We start from the raw sequence: 21,042 nt of genomic DNA on the forward strand, positions 1-21,042 counted from the left end.
AGGTATCATCAACTCCCTCATTCAGAGGTATCATCAACTCCCCTTCATTCAGAGGTATCATCAATATCCCTTCATTCAGATGTATCATCAACATCCCCTTCATTTAGAGGTATCATCAACTCCCCTTCATTCAGAGATATCATCAACATCCCCTCATTCAGAGGTATCATCAACTCCCCTCATTCAGAGGTATCATCAACTCCCCTCATTCAGAGGTATCATCAACTCCCCTTCATTCAGAGGTATCATCAACTCCCTTCATTCAGAGGTATCATCAACTCCCCTTCATTCAGAGGTATCATCAACTCCCCTCATTCAGAGGTATCATCAACATCCCCTCATTCAGAGGTATCATCAACATCCCCTCATTCAGAGGTATCATCAACATCCCCTAATTCAGAGGTATCATCAACTCCCCTTCATTCAGAGGTATCATCAACTCCCCTTCATTCAGAGGTATCATCAACTCCCCTCATTCAGAGGTATCATCAACTCCCCTCATTCAGAGGTATCATCAACTCCCTTCATTCAGAGATATCATCAACATCCCCTCATTCAGAGGTATCATCAACCCCCCTTCATTCAGAGGTATCATCAACTCCCCTTCATTCAGAGGTATCATCAACTCCCCTCATTCAGAGGTATCATCAACTCCCTTCATTCAGAGGTATCATCAACTCCCTTCATTCAGAGGTATCATCAACTCCCCTTCATTCAGAGGTATCATCAACTCCCCTCATTCAGAGGTATCATCAACATCCCCTCATTCAGAGGTATCATCAACCCCCCTCATTCAGAGGTATCATCAACTCCCCTTCATTCAGAGGTATCATCAACTCCCCTTCATTCAGAGGTATCATCAACTCCCCTTCATTCAGAGGTATCATCAACTCCCCTCATTCAGAGGTATCATCAACTCCCCTCATTCAGAGGTATCATCAACCCCCCTTCATTCAGAGGTATCATCAACCCCCCTTCATTCAGAGGTATCATCAACTCCCCTCATTCAGAGGTATCATCAACATCCCCTCATTCAGAGGTATCATCAACTCCCTTCATTCAGAGGTATCATCAACTCCCCTCATTCAGAGGTATCATCAACATCCCCTCATTCAGAGGTATCATCAACTCCCTTCATTCAGAGGTATCATCAACTCCCCCTCATTCAGAGGTATCATCAACTCCACTCATTCAGAGGTATCATCAACTCCCCTCATTCAGAGGTATCATCAACTCCCCTTCATTCAGAGGTATCATCAACTCCCTTCATTCAGAGGTATCATCAACTCCCTTCATTCAGAGGTATCATCAACTCCCCTTCATTCAGAGGTATCATCAACTCCCTTCATTCAGAGGTATCATCAACTCCCTTCATTCAGAGGTATCATCAACTCCCTTCATTCAGAGATATCATCAACATCCCCTCATTCAGAGGTATCATCAACATCCCCTCATTCAGAGGTATCATCAACTCCCCTTCATTCAGAGGTATCATCAACTCCCCTCATTCAGAGGTATCATCAACATCCCCTCATTCAGAGGTATCATCAACATCCCCTCATTCAGAGGTATCATCAACATCCCCTCATTCAGAGGTATCATCAACTCCCTTCATTCAGAGGTATCATCAACTCCCTTCATTCAGAGGTATCATCAACTCCCTCATTCAGAGGTATCATCAACTCCCCTTCATTCAGAGATATCATCAACATCCCCTCATTCAGAGGTATCATCAACATCCCCTTCATTCAGAGGTATCATCAACATCCCCTTCATTCAGAGGTATCATCAACCCCCCTCATTCAGAGGTATCATCAACTCCCCTTCATTCAGAGGTATCATCAACTCCCCTCATTCAGAGGTATCATCAACTCCCCTCATTCAGAGGTATCATCAACTCCCCTTCATTCAGAGGTATCATCAACTCCCCTTCATTCAGAGGTATCATCAACATCCCTTCATTCAGAGGTATCATCAACCCCCCTCATTCAGAGGTATCATCAACTCCCCTTCATTCAGAGGTATCATCAACTCCCTTCATTCAGAGGTATCATCAACTCCCCTTCATTCAGAGGTATCATCAACATCCCTTCATTCAGAGGTATCATCAACTCCCCTCATTCAGAGGTATCATCAACTCCCCTCATTCAGAGGTATCATCAACTCCCCTTCATTCAGAGGTATCATCAACTCCCCTTCATTCAGAGGTATCATCAACTCCCCTTCATTCAGAGGTATCATCAACTCCTCTCATTCAGAGATATCATCAACTCCTCTCATTCAGAGGTATCATCAACTCCCCTTCATTTAGAGGTATCATCAACTCCCCTCATTCAGAGGTATCATCAACTCCCCTTCATTCAGAGGTATCATCAACTCCCCCTCAATCAGAGGTATCATCAACTCCTCTCATTCAGAGGTATCATCAACATCCCCTTCATTCAGAGGTATCAACTCCCCTTCATTCAGAGGTATCATCAACCCCCTTCATTCAGAGGTATCATCAACATCCCCTCATTCAGAGGTATCATCAACTCCCTCATTCAGAGGTATCATCAACTCCCTTCATTCAGAGGTATCATCAACATCTCCTCATTCAGAGGTATCATCAACTCCCTCATTCAGAGGTATCATCAACTCCCTAATTCAGAGGTATCATCAACTCCCTTCATTCAGAGGTATCATCAACTCCCCTCATTCAGAGGTATCATCAACTCCCCTCATTCAGAGGTATCATCAACTCCCTCATTCAGAGGTATCATCAACTCCCCTTCATTCAGAGGTATCATCAACTCCCTTCATTCAGAGGTATCATCAACTCCCTCATTCAGAGGTATCATCAACTCCCTCATTCAGAGGTATCATCAACTCCCTTCATTCAGAGGTATCATCAACTCCCCTTCATTCAGAGGTATCATCAACATCCCTTCATTCAGAGGTATCATCAACCCCCCTCATTCAGAGGTATCATCAACTCCCCTTCATTCAGAGGTATCATCAACTCCCCCTCATTCAGAGGTATCATCAACTCCACTCATTCAGAGGTATCATCAACTCTCCTTCATTCAGAGGTATCATCAACTCCCCTTCATTCAGAGGTATCATCAACTCCCCTCATTCAGAGGTATCATCAACTCCCCTCATTCAGAGGTATCATCAACTCCCCTTCATTCAGAGGTATCATCAACTCCCCTTCATTCAGAGGTATCATCAATATCCCTTCATTCAGAGGTATCATCAACTCCCCTTCATTCAGAGGTATCATCAACTCTCCTTCATTCAGAGGTATCATCAACTCCCTTTCATTCAAAGGTATCATCAACTCCCTCATTCAGAGGTATCATCAACTCCCTTCATTCAGAGGTATCATCAACTCCCCTTCATTCAGAGGTATCATCAACTCCCTTCATTCAGAGGTATCATCAACTCCCCTCATTCAGAGGTATCATCAACTCCCTTCATTCAGAGGTATCATCAACTCCCCTCATTCAGAGGTATCATCAACTCCCTTCATTCAGAGGTATCATCAATATCCCTTCATTCAGATGTATCATCAACATCCCCTTCATTTAGAGGTATCATCAACTCCCTTCATTCAGAGATATCATCAACATCCCCTCATTCAGAGGTATCATCAACTCCCTCATTCAGAGGTATCATCAACTCCCTCATTCAGAGATATCATCAACTCCCCTTCATTCAGAGGTATCATCAACTCCCTTCATTCAGAGGTATCATCAACTCCCTTCATTCAGAGGTATCATCAACTCCCTCATTCAGAGGTATCATCAACATCCCCTCATTCAGAGGTATCATCAACATCCCCTCATTCAGAGGTATCATCAACATCCCCTAATTCAGAGGTATCATCAACTCCCCTTCATTCAGAGGTATCATCAACTCCCCTTCATTCAGAGGTATCATCAACTCCCCTCATTCAGAGGTATCATCAACTCCCCTTCATTCAGAGATATCATCAACATCCCCTCATTCAGAGGTATCATCAACATCCCCTTCATTCAGAGGTATCATCAACATCCCCTTCATTCAGAGGTATCATCAACCCCCCTCATTCAGAGGTATCATCAACTCCCCTTCATTCAGAGGTATCATCAACTCCCCTCATTCAGAGGTATCATCAACTCCCCTTCATTCAGAGATATCATCAACATCCCCTCATTCAGAGGTATCATCAACATCCCCTTCATTCAGAGGTATCATCAACATCCCCTTCATTCAGAGGTATCATCAACCCCCCTCATTCAGAGGTATCATCAACTCCCCTTCATTCAGAGGTATCATCAACATCCCCTTCATTCAGAGGTATCATCAACCCCCCTCATTCAGAGGTATCATCAACTCCCCTTCATTCAGAGGTATCATCAACATCCCCTTCATTCAGAGGTATCATCAACATCCCCTCATTCAGAGGTATCATCAACATCCCCTCATTCAGAGGTATCATCAACATCCCCTTCATTCAGAGATATCATCAACTCCCTTCATTCAGAGGTATCATCAACTCCCCTTCATTCAGAGGTATCATCAACTCCCTTCATTCAGAGGTATCATCAACCCCCCTCATTCAGAGGTATCATCAACTCCCCTTCATTCAGAGGTATCATCAACTCCCTCATTCAGAGGTATCATCAACTCCCCTCATTCAGAGGTATCATCAACTCCCCTTCATTCAGAGGTATCATCAACTCCCCTTCATTCAGAGGTATCATCAACATCCCCTTCATTCAGAGGTATCATCAACTCCCCTCATTCAGAGGTATCATCAACTCCCCTTCATTCAGAGGTATCATCAACTCCCCTTCATTCAGAGGTATCATCAACTCCCCTTCATTCAGAGGTATCATCAACTCCCCTTCATTCAGAGGTATCATCAACTCCTCTCATTCAGAGGTATCATCAACTCCCCTTCATTTAGAGGTATCATCAACTCCCCTCATTCAGAGGTATCATCAACTCCCCTTCATTCAGAGGTATCATCAACTCCCCCTCATTCAGAGGTATCATCAACTCCTCTCATTCAGAGGTATCATCAACATCCCCTTCATTCAGAGGTATCAACTCCCTTCATTCAGAGGTATCATCAACCCCTTCATTCAGAGGTATCATCAACATCCCCTCATTCAGAGGTATCATCAACTCCCTCATTCAGAGGTATCATCAACTCCCCTTCATTCAGAGGTATCATCAACATCTCCTCATTCAGAGGTATCATCAACTCCCCTCATTCAGAGGTATCATCAACTCCCCTAATTCATAGGTATCATCAACTCCCTTCATTCAGAGGTATCATCAACTCCCCTCATTCAGAGGTATCATCAACTCCCTCATTCAGAGGTATCATCAACTCCCCTCATTCAGAGGTATCATCAACTCCCCTTCATTCAGAGGTATCATCAACTCCCCTTCATTCAGAGGTATCATCAACTCCCCATTCAGAGGTATCATCAACTCCCCTCATTCAGAGGTATCATCAACTCCCTTCATTCAGAGGTATCATCAACTCCCCTTCATTCAGAGGTATCATCAACATCCCTTCATTCAGAGGTATCATCAACCCCCTCATTCAGAGGTATCATCAACTCCCTTCATTCAGAGGTATCATCAACTCCCCTCATTCAGAGGTATCATCAACTCCCTTCATTCAGAGGTATCATCAACTCCCCTTCATTCAGAGGTATCATCAACATCCCCTCATTCAGAGGTATCATCAACTCCCCTCATTCAGAGGTATCATCAACTCCCCTCATTCAGAGGTATCATCAACTCCCCTTCATTCAGAGGTATCATCAACTCCCCTTCATTCAGAGGTATCATCAACTCCCCTTCATTCAGAGGTATCATCAACTCCTCTCATTCAGAGATATCATCAACTCCTCTCATTCAGAGGTATCATCAACTCCCCTTCATTTAGAGGTATCATCAACTCCCCTCATTCAGAGGTATCATCAACTCCCCTTCATTCAGAGGTATCATCAACTCCCCCTCATTCAGAGGTATCATCAACTCCTCTCATTCAGAGGTATCATCAACATCCCCTTCATTCAGAGGTATCAACTCCCCTTCATTCAGAGGTATCATCAACCCCCTTCATTCAGAGGTATCATCAACATCCCCTCATTCAGAGGTATCATCAACTCCCTCATTCAGAGGTATCATCAACTCCCCTTCATTCAGAGGTATCATCAACATCTCCTCATTCAGAGGTATCATCAACTCCCCTCATTCAGAGGTATCATCAACTCCCCTAATTCAGAGGTATCATCAACTCCCTTCATTCAGAGGTATCATCAACTCCCTCATTCAGAGGTATCATCAACTCCCCTCATTCAGAGGTATCATCAACTCCCCTCATTCAGAGGTATCATCAACTCCCCTCATTCAGAGGTATCATCAACTCCCTTCATTCAGAGGTATCATCAACTCCCCTCATTCAGAGGTATCATCAACCCCCCTCATTCAGAGGTATCAACTCCCCTTCATTCAGAGGTATCATCAACTCCCCTCATTCAGAGGTATCATCAACATCCCTTCATTCAGAGGTATCATCAACCCCCTCATTCAGAGGTATCATCAACTCCCCTTCATTCAGAGGTATCATCAACTCCCCCTCATTCAGAGGTATCATCAACTCCACTCATTCAGAGGTATCATCAACTCCCCTCATTCAGAGGTATCATCAACTCCACTCATTCAGAGGTATCATCAACTCCCTCATTCAGAGGTATCATCAACATCCCCTCATTCAGAGGTATCATCAACTCCCCTTCATTCAGAGGTATCATCAACTCCCCTCATTCAGAGGTATCATCAACTCCCCTCATTCAGAGGTATCATCAACTCCCCTTCATTCAGAGGTATCATCAACATCCCCTTCATTCAGAGGTATCATCAACTCCCCTTCATTCAGAGGTATCATCAACATCCCCTCATTCAGAGATATCATCAACTCCCCTTCATTCAGAGGTATCATCAACTCCCCTCATTCAGAGGTATCATCAACTCCCCTCATTCAGAGGTATCATCAACATCCCTTCATTCAGAGGTATCATCAACTCCCCTTCATTCAGAGGTATCATCAACTCCCCTTACATTTACATCATTACATTTAAGTCATTTAGCAGACGCTCTTATCCAGAGCGACTTACAAATTGGTGAATTCACCTTCTGACATCCAGTGGAACAGCCACTTTACAATAGTGCATCTAAGTCATTAAGGGGGGGGGTGAGAAGGATTACTTATCCTATCCTAGGTATTCCTTGAAGAGGTGGGGTTTCAGGTGTCTCCGGAAGGTGGTGATTGACTCCGCTGTCCTGGCGTCGTGAGGGAGTTTGTTCCACCATTGGGGGCCAGAGCAGCGAACAGTTTTGACTGGGCTGAGCGGGAACTGTACTTCCTCAATGGTAGGGAGGCGAGCAGGCCAGAGGTGGATGAACGCAGTGCCCTTGCTTGGGTGTAGGGCCTGATCAGAGCCTGGAGGTACTGCGGTGCCGTTCCCTCACAGCTCCGTAGGCAAGCACCATGGTCTTGTAGCGGATGCGAGCTTCAACTGGAAGCCAGTGGAGAGAGCGGAGGAGCGGGGTGACGTGAGAGAACTTGGGAAGGTTGAACACCAGACGGGCTGCGGCGTTCTGGATGAGTTGTAGGGGTTTAATGGCACAGGCAGGGAGCCCAGCCAACAGCGAGTTGCAGTAATCCAGACGGGAGATGACAAGTGCCTGGATTAGGACCTGCGCCGCTTCCTGTGTGAGGCAGGGTCGTACTCTGCGGATGTTGTAGAGCATGAACCTACAGGAACGGGCCACCGCCATGATGTTGGTTGAGAACGACAGGGTGTTGTCCAGGATCACGCCAAGGTTCTTAGCGCTCTGGGAGGAGGACACAATGGAGTTGTCAACCGTGATGGCGAGATCATGGAACGGGCAGTCCTTCCCCGGGAGGAAGAGCAGCTCCGTCTTGCCGAGGTTCAGCTTGAGGTGGTGATCCGTCATCCACACTGATATGTCTGCCAGACATGCAGAGATGCGATTCGCCACCTGGTCATCAGAAGGGGGAAAGGAGAAGATTAATTGTGTGTCGTCTGCATAGCAATGATAGGAGAGACCATGTGAGGTTATGACAGAGCCAAGTGACTTGGTGTATAGCGAGAATAGGAGAGGGCCTAGAACAGAGCCCTGGGGGACACCAGTGGTGAGAGCGCGTGGCGAGGAGACAGATTCTCGCCACGCCACCTGGTAGGAGCGACCTGTCAGGTAGGACGCAATCCAAGCGTGGGCCGCGCCGGAGATGCCCAACTCGGAGAGGGTGGAGAGGAGGATCTGATGGTTCACAGTATCGAAGGCAGCCGATAGGTCTAGAAGGATGAGAGCAGAGGAGAGAGAGTTAGCTTTAGCAGTGCGGAGCGCCTCCGTGATGCAGAGAAGAGCAGTCTCAGTTGAATGACTAGTCTTGAAACCTGACTGATTTGGATCAAGAAGGTCATTCTGAGAGAGATAGAGGGAGAGCTGGCCAAGGACGGCACGTTCAAGAGTTTTGGAGAGAAAAGAAAGAAGGGATACTGGTCTGTAGTTGTTGACATCGGAGGGATCGAGTGTAGGTTTCTTCAGAAGGGGTGCAACTCTCGCTCTCTTGAAGACGGAAGGGACGTAGCCAGCGGTCAGGGATGAGTTGATGAGCGAGGTGAGGTAAGGGAGAAGGTCCCCGGAAATGGTCTGGAGGAGAGAGGAGGGGGATAGGGTCGAGCGGGCAGGTTGTTGGGCGGCCGGCGTCACAAGAAGCGAGATTTCATCTGGAGAGAGAGGGGGAGAAAGAGGTCAGAGCACAGGGTAGGGCAGTGTGAGCAGAACCAGCGGTGTCGTTTGACTTAGCAAACGAGGATCGGATGTCGTCGACCTTCTTTTCAAAATGGTTGACGAAGTCATCTGCAGAGAGGGAGGAGGGGGGAGGGGGAGGAGGATTCAGAAGGGAGGAGAAGGTGGCAAAGAGCTTCCTAGGGTTAGAGGCAGATGCTTGGAATTTAGAGTGGTAGAAAGTGGCTTTAGCAGCAGAGACAGAGGAGGAAAATGTAGAGAGGAGGGAGTGAAAGGATGCCAGGTCCGCAGGGAGGCGGGTTTTCCTCCATTTCCGCTCGGCTGCCCGGAGCTCTGTTCTGTGAGCTCGCAATGAGTCATCGAGCCACGGAGCGGGAGGGGAGGACCGAGCCGGCCTGGAGGATAGGGGACATAGAGAGTCAAAGGATGCAGAAAGGGAAGAGAGGAGGGTTGAGGAGGCAGAGTCAGGAGAAAGGTTGGAGAAGGTATGAGCAGAGGGAAGAGATGAAAGGATGGAAGAGGAAAGAGTAGCGGGGGAGAGAGAGCGAAGGTTGGGACGGCGCGATACCATCCGAGTAGGGGCAGTGTGGGAAGTGTTGGATGAGAGCGAGAGGGAAAAGGATACAAGGTAGTGGTCGGAGACTTGGAGGGGAGTTGCAGTGAGGTTAGTGGAAGAACAGCATCTAGTAAAGATGAGGTCGAGCGTATTGCCTGCCTTGTGAGTAGGGGGGAAGGTGAGAGGGTGAGGTCAAAAGAGGAGAGGAGTGGAAAGAAGGAGGCAGAGAGGAATGAGTCAAAGGTAGACGTGGGGAGGTTAAAGTCGCCCAGGACTGTGAGAGGTGAGCCGTCCTCAGGAAAGGAGCTTATCAAGGCATCAAGCTCATTGATGAACTCTCCGAGGGAACCTGGAGGGCGATAAATGATAAGAATGTTAAGCTTGAAAGGGCTGGTAACTGTGACAGCATGGAATTCAAAGGAGGCGATAGATAGATGGGTAAGGGGAGAGAGAGAGAATGACCACTTGGGAGAGATGAGGATCCCGGGTGCCACCACCCCGCTGACCAGAAGCTCTCGGGGTGTGCGAGAACACGTGGGCGGACGAAGAGAGAGCAGTAGGAGTAGCAGTGTTATCTGTGGTGATCCATGTTTCCGTCAGTGCCAGGAAGTCGAGGGACTGGAGGGAGGCATAGGCTGAGATGAACTCTGCCTTGTTGGCCGCAGATCGGCAGTTCCAGAGGCTACCGGAGACCAGGAACTCCACGTGGGTCGTGCGCGCTGGGACCACCAGATTAGGGTGGCCGCGGCCACGCGGTGTGGAGCGTTTGTATGGTCTGTGCAGAGAGGAGAGAACAGGGATAGATAGACACATAGTTAACAGGGTACAGAAGAGGCTACGCTAATGCAAAGGAGATTGGAATGACAAGTGGACTACACGTCTCGAATGTTCAGAAAGTTAAGCTTACGTAGCAAGAATCTTATTGACTAAAATGATTGAAATGAAACAGTACTGCTGGAGTAGGCTAGCTGGTAGTGGCTGCGATGTTGACACTACACTAATCAAGTCGTTCCGTCGAGTGTAATAGTTTCTACAGTGCTGCTATTCGGGGCTAGCTGGCTAGCTAGCAAGGTTGATTGCGTTCCGTTACTTAAAAGAACGACAATAGCTGGCTGGCTAACCTAGAAAATCGCTCTAGGCTACACAATTGTCTTAGATACAAAGACGGCTATGTATCTAGCTAGCTACGATCAAACAAAACAAACCGTTGTACTGTAATAGTTACTACGGTGCTGCTATTCAAACAGTAGAAGAACGACAATAGCTGGCCAGCTAACCTAGAAAGCTAACCTAGAAAATCGCTCTAGACTACACAATTGTCTTAGATACAAAGACGGCTATGTAGCTGGCTAGCTACGATCAAACAAATCAAACCGTTGTACTGTAATGAAGTGAAATGAAAATGTGATACTACCTGTGGAACGACGCGGAATGTTGACCGGGTAGTTGGAGTTCAATTCGGTAGAGGTTGGCTAGCTGTTGGCTAGCTAGCTAGCAGCATTTCCTACGTTAAGGACGACAAATAGCTGGCTAGCTAACCTCGGTAAATTAAGATAATCACTCTAAGTCTACACACTCTAAACTGCACAAATATCTTGGATACGAAGACAACTATGTAGCTAGCTGACACTACGCTAATCGAGTCGTTCAATTGAGTGTAATAGTTACTACAGTGCTAGTGGACAGTGGATGTTAGCTAGCTGCTTAGCTGCTTAGCTAGCTGCTTAGCTAGCTGCTGGGCAGATACGTTAGGACGACGAAATACGATAATTATGCAATTGTCGTTGATACAAGGACGGCTATGTAGCTGGCTAAGAAGAAATTGCTAAGATTAGACAAATCAAACCGTTGTACTATAACGAAATGTAATGAAAAGTTATAAAAAGTTATACTACCTGCGGACCGAAGTGTAGATGCGGCCGCTCGCTCCAACTCCAACCGGAACCCTTCATTCAGAGGTATCATCAACTCCCCTTCATTCAGAGGTATCATCAATATCCCTTCATTCAGAGGTATCATCAACTCCCCTTCATTCAGAGGTATCATCAACTCTCCTTCATTCAGAGGTATCATCAACTCCCTTTCATTCAAAGGTATCATCAACTCCCCTCATTCAGAGGTATCATCAACTCCCCTTCATTCAGAGGTATCATCAACTCCCCTTCATTCAGAGGTATCATCAACTCCCCTTCATTCAGAGGTATCATCAACTCCCCTCATTCAGAGGTATCATCAACTCCCCTTCATTCAGAGGTATCATCAACTCCCCTCATTCAGAGGTATCATCAACTCCCCTCATTCAGAGGTATCATCAATATCCCTTCATTCAGATGTATCATCAACATCCCCTTCATTTAGAGGTATCATCAACTCCCCTTCATTCAGAGATATCATCAACATCCCCTCATTCAGAGGTATCATCAACTCCCCTCATTCAGAGGTATCATCAACTCCCTCATTCAGAGATATCATCAACTCCCCTTCATTCAGAGGTATCATCAACTCCCTTCATTCAGAGGTATCATCAACTCCCTTCATTCAGAGGTATCATCAACTCCCCTCATTCAGAGGTATCATCAACATCCCCTCATTCAGAGGTATCATCAACATCCCCTCATTCAGAGGTATCATCAACATCCCCTAATTCAGAGGTATCATCAACTCCCCTTCATTCAGAGGTATCATCAACTCCCCTTCATTCAGAGGTATCATCAACTCCCCTCATTCAGAGGTATCATCAACTCCCCTCATTCAGAGGTATCATCAACTCCCCTTCATTCAGAGATATCATCAACATCCCCTCATTCAGAGGTATCATCAACATCCCCTTCATTCAGAGGTATCATCAACATCCCCTTCATTCAGAGGTATCATCAACCCCCCTCATTCAGAGGTATCATCAACTCCCCTTCATTCAGAGGTATCATCAACATCCCCTTCATTCAGAGGTATCATCAACCCCCCTCATTCAGAGGTATCATCAACTCCCCTTCATTCAGAGGTATCATCAACATCCCCTTCATTCAGAGGTATCATCAACATCCCCTCATTCAGAGGTATCATCAACATCCCCTCATTCAGAGGTATCATCAACATCCCCTTCATTCAGAGATATCATCAACTCCCTTCATTCAGAGGTATCATCAACTCCCTTCATTCAGAGGTATCATCAACTCCCTTCATTCAGAGGTATCATCAACCCCCCTCATTCAGAGGTATCATCAACTCCCCTTCATTCAGAGGTATCATCAACTCCCCTCATTCAGAGGTATCATCAACTCCCCTCATTCAGAGGTATCATCAACTCCCCTTCATTCAGAGGTATCATCAACTCCCCTTTATTCAGAGGTATCATCAACATCCCCTTCATTCAGAGGTATCATCAACTCCCCTCATTCAGAGGTATCATCAACTCCCCTTCATTCAGAGGTATCATCAACTCTCCTTCATTCAGAGGTATCATCAACTCCCTTTCATTCAAAGGTATCATCAACTCCCCTCATTCAGAGGTATCATCAACTCCCCTTCATTCAGAGGTATCATCAACTCCCCTTCATTCAGAGGTATCATCAACTCCCTTCATTCAGAGGTATCATCAACTCCCCTCATTCAGAGGTATCATCAACTCCCCTTCATTCAGAGGTATCATCAACTCCCCTCATTCAGAGGTATCATCAACTCCCCTTCATTCAGAGGTATCATCAATATCCCTTCATTCAGATGTATCATCAACATCCCCTTCATTTAGAGGTATCATCAACTCCCTTCATTCAGAGATATCATCAACATCCCCTCATTCAGAGGTATCATCAACTCCCCTCATTCAGAGGTATCATCAACTCCCTCATTCAGAGATATCATCAACTCCCTTCATTCAGAGGTATCATCAACTCCCCTCATTCAGAGGTATCATCAACATCCCCTCATTCAGAGGTATCATCAACATCCCCTCATTCAGAGGTATCATCAACATCCCCTAATTCAGAGGTATCATCAACTCCCCTTCATTCAGAGGTATCATCAACTCCCTTCATTCAGAGGTATCATCAACTCCCTCATTCAGAGGTATCATCAACTCCCCTCATTCAGAGGTATCATCAACTCCCCTTCATTCAGAGATATCATCAACATCCCCTCATTCAGAGGTATCATCAACATCCCCTTCATTCAGAGGTATCATCAACATCCCCTTCATTCAGAGGTATCATCAACCCCCCTCATTCAGAGGTATCATCAACTCCCCTACATTCAGAGGTATCATCAACATCCCCTTCATTCAGAGGTATCATCAACCCCCTCATTCAGAGGTATCATCAACTCCCTTCATTCAGAGGTATCATCAACATCCCCTTCATTCAGAGGTATCATCAACATCCCCTCATTCAGAGGTATCATCAACATCCCCTCATTCAGAGGTATCATCAACATCCCCTTCATTCAGAGATATCATCAACTCCCTTCATTCAGAGGTATCATCAACTCCCCTTCATTCAGAGGTATCATCAACTCCCTTCATTCAGAGGTATCATCAACCCCCCTCATTCAGAGGTATCATCAACTCCCCTTCATTCAGAGGTATCATCAACTCTTCTCATTCAGAGGTATCATCAACTCCCCTCATTCAGAGGTATCATCAACTCCCCTTCATTCAGAGGTATCATCAACTCCCCTTCATTCAGAGGTATCATCAACATCCCCTTCATTCAGAGGTATCATCAACTCCCCTCATTCAGAGGTATCATCAACTCCCTTCATTCAGAGGTATCATCAACTCCCCTTCATTCAGAGGTATCATCAACTCCCCTTCATTCAGAGGTATCATCAACTCCCCTTCATTCAGAGGTATCATCAACTCCTCTCATTCAGAGATATCATCAACTCCTCTCATTCAGAGGTATCATCAACTCTCCTTCATTTAGAGGTATCATCAACTCCCCTCATTCAGAGGTATCATCAACTCCTCTCATTCAGAGGTATCATCAACTCCCCTTCATTCAGAGGTATCATCAACTCCCCCTCATTCAGAGGTATCATCAACTCCTCTCATTCAGAGGTATCATCAACATCCCCTTCATTCAGAGGTATCAACTCCCCTTCATTCAGAGGTATCATCAACATCCCCTTCATTCAGAGATATCATCAACTCCCTTCATTCAGAGGTATCATCAACTCCCCTTCATTCAGAGGTATCATCAACTCCCTTCATTCAGAGGTATCATCAACCCCCCTCATTCAGAGGTATCATCAACTCCCCTTCATTCAGAGGTATCATCAACTCCCCTCATTCAGAGGTATCATCAACTCCCCTCATTCAGAGGTATCATCAACTCCCCTTCATTCAGAGGTATCATCAACTCCCTTCATTCAGAGGTATCATCAACATCCCCTTCATTCAGAGGTATCATCAACTCCCCTCATTCAGAGGTATCATCAACTCCCTTCATTCAGAGGTATCATCAACTCCCCTTCATTCAGAGGTATCATCAACTCCCCTTCATTCAGAGGTATCATCAACTCCCCTTCATTCAGAGGTATCATCAACTCCTCTCATTCAGAGATATCATCAACTCCTCTCATTCAGAGGTATCATCAACTCCCTTCATTCAGAGGTATCATCAACATCCCCTTCATTCAGAGGTATCATCAACTCCCCTCATTCAGAGGTATCATCAACTCCCCTTCATTCAGAGGTATCATCAACTCCCCTTCATTCAGAGGTATCATCAACATCCCCTTCATTCAGAGGTATCATCAACTCCCCTTCATTCAGAGGTATCATCAACTCCCCTTCATTCAGAGGTATCATCAACTCCCCTCATTCAGAGGTATCATCAACTCCCCTCATTCAGAGGTATCATCAACATCCCTTCATTCAGAGGTATCATCAACTCCCCTCATTCAGAGGTATCATCAACTCCCCTCATTCAGAGGTATCATCAACTCCCCTTCATTCAGAGGTATCATCAACTCCCTTCATTCAGAGGTATCATCAACTCCCCTCATTCAGAGGTATCATCAACTCCCCTTCATTCAGAGGTATCATCAACTCCCTCATTCAGAGGTATCATCAACTCCCCTTCATTCAGAGGTATCATCAATATCCCTTCATTCAGATGTATCATCAACATCCCCTTCATTCAGAGGTATCATCAACTCCCCTTCATTCAGAGGTATCATCAACTCCCCTTCATTCAGAGGTATCATCAACTCCCCTTCATTCAGAGGTATCATCAACTCCCCTTCATTCAGAGGTATCATCAACTCCCCTCATTCAGAGGTATCATCAACTCCCCTTCATTCAGAGATATCATCAACTCCCCTTCATTCAGAGGTATCATCAACTCCCTTCATTCAGAGGTATCATCAACTCCCCTCATTCAGAGGTATCATCAACTCCCCTCATTCAGAGGTAACCCTCTGTTCCCCTGAACAAGGCAGTTCACCCACCGTTCCCCTGAACAAGGCAGTTAACCCACTGTTCCCCTGAACAAGGCAGTGAACCCACTGTTCCCCTGAACAAGGCAGTTAACCCACTGTTCCCCTGAACAAGGCAGTTAACCCACTGTTCCCCTGAACAAGGCAGTGAACCCTCTGTTCCCCTGAACAAGGCAGTTCACCCACCGTTCCCCTGAACAAGGCAGTTCACCCACCGTTCCCCTGAACAAGGCAGTTCACCCACCGTTCCCCTGAACAAGGCAGTTCACCCACCGTTCCCCTGAACAAGGCAGTTAACCCACCGTTCCCCTGAACAAGGCAGTTCACCCACCGTTCCCCTGAACAAGGCAGTTCACCCACCGTTCCCCTGAACAAGGCAGTTCACCCACTGTTCCCCTGAACAAGGCAGTTCACCCACCGTTCCCCTGAACAAGGCAGTTCACCCACTGTTCCCCTGAACAAGGCAGTTCACCCACCGTTCCCCTGAACAAGGCAGTTCACCCACTGTTCCTCGTGGATGTGGATAAAAGCAGCAGATTCAGAGGGGTTAAATGCTGAAGACACATTTCAGTTAAATATATTCAGTTGGACGACTGACCAGGTCGTTCCCTAAACGAGGGGATAATGTTATTAGTCCTTCACACATGATGCAGCGTTTCTCTTCGTCTGTTCTGTATCGTCCCCTGTTCTCTGGCTACATCCAGGCTTTCAGTTTGTTCAAACTGTGCCCTCAATTCCCCCTCCTGACCTCAATCCCCCTTCAACCCTGCCCTTGTCTCTTAGTATCTATCTGTCTGTCTGCTCATCTCCCTTCACCCTGCCCTTGTCTTTTAGTATCTGTCTGTCTGCTCATCTCGCTTCAACTCTACCCTTGTCTTTTAGTATCTGTCTGTCTGCTCATCTCCCTTCAACCCTGCCCTTGTCTCTTAGTATCTATCTGTCTGTCTGCTCATCTCCCTTCATCCTGCCCTTGTCTTTTAGTATCTGTCTGTCTGCTCATCTCCCTTCAACCCTGCCCTTGTCTCTTAGTATCTATCTGTCTATCCTCCCATCATCCTCCCTCCTCCCATCATCCTCCCTCCACCCATCCTCCTCCCATCCTCCTCCTTCCTCCCATCATCCTCCCTCCTCCAATCCTCCTCCTTCCTCCCATCATCCTCCCTCCTCCCATCCTCCTCCCATCCTCCTCCCTCCTCCCATCATCCTTCCTCCTCCCATCATCCTCCCTCCTCCCATCATCCTCCCTCCACCCATCCTCCTCCTTCCTCCTATCATCCTCCCTCCTCCCATCCTCCTCCCATCCTCCTCCCTCCCCATCATCCTCCCTCCTCCCATCATCCTCTCTCCTCCCATCATCCTCCCTCCACCCATCCTCCTCCTTCCTCCCATCATCCTCCCTCCTCCAATCCTCCTCCTTCCTCCCATCATCCTCCCTCCTCCCATCCTCCTCCCATCCTCCTCCCTCCTCCCATCATCCTTCCTCCTCCCATTATTCTTCCTCCTCCCATCATCCTCCCTCCTCCCATCATCCTCCCTCCTCCCATCATCCTCCCTCCTTCCATCCTCCTCCCTCCTCCCTCCTCCCCTCATCCTCCCTCCTCTCGTCATCCTCCCTCCTCCCATCATCCTCCCTCCTACCATCATTCTCCCTCCTCCCATCATCCTCCCTCCTCTCATCATTCTCCCTCCTCCCATCATCCTCCCTCCTCCCTCCATGTCTCTGTCTTTCTCCATCCCATCTTGCATTGCTGCCAGCTGTAGCTGTCTGCCATGTGCTCCTGATGTCTCTTCCCTCCTCCACCCCTCACCCTCCTTCAGAGAGTCGGTGCTAAATCACTCCTGTGGATAGAAACCTTCTTGTGGATCCTGACTTCTCTGCAACTAAGTGAAACGTGATGTACTTTGTCCCTGGATGGAATCCAGAATATATTTCTCCTAGATCATCAGACAAACCTTCACATTTAATGTTGATAGGTGACATTTGTGCTGCATTTAGTCTCTTTTCTGTCAGCACAGTAGTTCCCGATAGACAGAAATTGCTTTGCATTCTGTAAACACTCACCCCTTTCTTGTTGCCTTCTCATGCCCCCCTAACTTCCTACTCTTTTACCCCCTTGCCCTCTATCTCCCCCTGCAGGCCTGACGACGTACTGTGGCGGCGCTCCCACGACGCCAGCGTCCTCCTCCACTGCGTCCTGTGGCCCATGGTGAGCCTGCTGGTGGGTACCCTCATCGTCCTTCTCACCGTGTGCGCCCGCAGCCTGGCCGTGCGCGCCGAGGCCATCCAAAAGAGGAAGTGCTCGTACGAGCCGGCAGGCAACTCAGAGCAGGGCAAGACGCAGCCCAACACCAACACCGCCTCCTTCCGGACCCTGCCGATGTTCGCTGTCCCTGTCCGACGCAGAGACCGGGAACAGGAACACTAGATGGATGGATGGATGGATGATGACTGTGGTCTCAGTGGTGGCTGTTGTGCGATGAGGACCTCATAGAAGCGTGGAATGTTTGAACTTCCAATTATGACTGTTCTGAACACTCTCATTCCGCTGGACTGGACTCGAGGCTCATGCACCAGAAATGCTTGTCTGTCTTGTCTTGGTGTGTTTGTCTTGGTGTGTTTGTCTACTTGTGTAAGAGCCATTTTGTCAGTTCAACTCTCAGCTGGTGAGGGCCTTTTCTAATGCTATGTGTATTACAATGCGTTGGTTATGTCTATGAATAAGCAAAAATCCAAAAAGGACAATGCCGCTTTCTGTCACTGGTCATGTTTTGGACAGGTCTGTGTTATGTGTTGAGTCTCTGTCTCTGTGCTGATTGTAATGTTGTTTGCGTTTACTTCACTAGATGAGCTCGGTCTCAAAGTTCAGAGTTCACTGACTTACAAACAGGACATGTCTGTTACCTTTGAACGCTCTTTAACTAGACTCTTCATTACAAACCCCTGGTCGTGTGAAAGGAGGGATTGTGAGGACGTCCCGGGCCAGGACCACCTGAGAAGAATCTTCAACACCAGTTACACAAAATGTCAGTGCTTTGTTCAGAGAGAATACAGTGAAAGGAATTCTGGGAGAGTCCTTCTAATCTCTGGGACGACAGAGCCAGAAGCAGACCTTGGTCTGATCACCCCCAGCATGATGTACGCTCTTCTTCTCTAGGTGGTATTAGGAAGTGTTTAAATGCCTATCTTCCAGTTACTGTTCTTTAACACCCCGGGCGACGATTTAAACAAATCGCAACAATGCGTTCATTACTTTTAAAGGCATATTACGGTTTGTTTTAATCCGGTTCCCCCTCTCTCTCCTCTCTGTACCACCTGCCTTTTACTAAACCTGTTTCTAACAAGGCTTCTTTAAGGCATCTGTCCAACTACAGCCAATCCAACCGCCATGGACGGAATATGTCTGTTGTTCATTTTCAGTTGGTTGCCGCAGGATATGCTTGAACCTATTAGGTCCCGATTCAATATGTAGACTGGGCTACGGACGGTTGGTCTGGGTTCAATATGTAGATTGGGCCACGGACGGTTGGTCTGGGTTCAATATGTAGACTGGGCCACGGACGGTTGGTCTGGGTTCAATATGTAGACTGGGCCACGGACGGTTGGTCTGGGTTCAATATGTAGACTGGGCCACGGACGGTTGGTCTGGGTTCAATATGTAGACTGGGCCACGGACGGTTGGTCTGGGTTCAATATGTAGACTGGGCCACGGACGGTTGGTCTGGGTTCAATATGTAGACTGGGCCACGGACGGTTGGTCTGGGTTCAATATGTAGACTGGGCCACGGACGGTTGGTCTGGGTTCAATATGTAGACTGGGCCACGGACGGTTGGTCTGGGTTCAATATGTAGACTGGGCCACGGACGGTTGGTCTGGGTTCAATATGTAGACTGGGCCACGGACGGTTGGTCTGGGTTCAATATGTAGACTGGGCCACGGACGGTTGGTCTGGGTTCAATATGTAGACTGGGCCAGGGACGGTTGGTCTGGGATAGGTAGTTTGTCTGGGATAGGTAGTTTGTCTGTAGTTGGATAGATGTGCAGATGCCTTGACTGTAGCAACTTCCTCTGCAGTCTGTCTTCTGTCTTACCTTCTGTCATTTAATGGTTTTAGTTTTTTTCACGATGCAAATTGAATGGTTTTTCTTACCACAGTAGCAGACTTTTTGCACCGTTTTGAATAGTTTGTTGTCCGTTTGTGTTTCCGCTCTCCGATTGGTTTGAATAGTTTGTCGTCCGTTTGTGTTTCCGCTCTCCGATTGGTTTGAATAGTTTGTCGTCCGTTTGTGTTTCCGCTCTCCGATTGGTTTGAATAGTTTGTCGTCCGTATGTGTTACCGCTCTCCGATTGGTTTGAATAGTTTGTCGTTCGTATATGTTACCGCTCTCCGATTGGTTTGAATAGTTTGTCGTCCGTATGAGTTACCGCTCTCCGATTGGTTTGAATAGTTTGTCGTTCGTATATGTTACCGCTCTCCGATTGGTTTGAATAGATTGTCGTCCGTTTGTGTTACCGCTCTCTGATTGGTTTGAATAGTTTGTCGTCCGTGTGAGTTACCGCTCTGCGATTGGTTTGAACAGTTAGTACACCCAGTTAGTGTTTTCCATCCGATTGGATAAAAGGAGAATGTGATCTGACTACAAATCGTTACACCTACCTACCCTGCTCCAAGAAAAGGTTTGCTCTCGACTGCGTTAAGCGGACGTACAGGAGTATTCACTTGTGCATTTTCTACAACAGAAGTAGCTAAGACATTGTTGTCCTTGGCTAAAATAGGAATGATATTTCATACATAAAGCCATATGCTGAACATGTGATTGCAGTAAGAGGCAGCTCCAGGGAGGTTATGTCCTCTTACAATAGGAGCTGTAACAGTAGTACGAAACTAATATATTTTGTGTTGGAAAGAGAATGTTTTTTTATGAAGCCAATCCATTTAAAACGCCTGCTGCATAATGATGAGTAATAGTGCCTGATAGATATCTTTAATAAAAAGAATAAGAGTTATTGTCTTCAAAATAGTTTATTACTGCACCATGTTCTTCTTCTTTCATTAATAAATCTTCTTCTGGATCGGTGTCCCTTCCATCGGACGGTGGAGCCAACGTACCGTAGGCTAATGCAGTTAGCATGAGGTTGTAAGTAACAAGAACATTTCCCAGGACATAGACATATCTGATATGGGCAGAAAGCTTACATTCTTGTTAATCTAACTGCACTGTC

At 46.8% G+C, this 21,042-nt stretch overlaps 1 protein-coding gene across 1 annotated transcript in view; it reads left to right on the forward strand.

Moving 5' to 3' along the window:
* Positions 1 to 20,826, forward strand: part of LOC135515574 (calcium-activated potassium channel subunit beta-4-like) — a 127,840-nt gene extending 107,014 nt beyond the window's left edge. The window contains exon 3 of the mRNA XM_064939195.1: positions 17,958 to 20,826. Within this exon, the coding sequence (XP_064795267.1) occupies positions 17,958 to 18,246 (289 nt within the window). The 3' untranslated portion in view covers positions 18,247 to 20,826. The remainder of the gene's footprint in view (positions 1 to 17,957) is intronic.
* Positions 20,827 to 21,042: the final 216 nt, after the last annotated feature.

The sequence above is a fragment of the Oncorhynchus masou genome, chromosome 27 (genome assembly GCF_036934945.1).
Source record: "Oncorhynchus masou masou isolate Uvic2021 chromosome 27, UVic_Omas_1.1, whole genome shotgun sequence".
Taxonomy (NCBI): domain Eukaryota; kingdom Metazoa; phylum Chordata; class Actinopteri; order Salmoniformes; family Salmonidae; genus Oncorhynchus; species Oncorhynchus masou.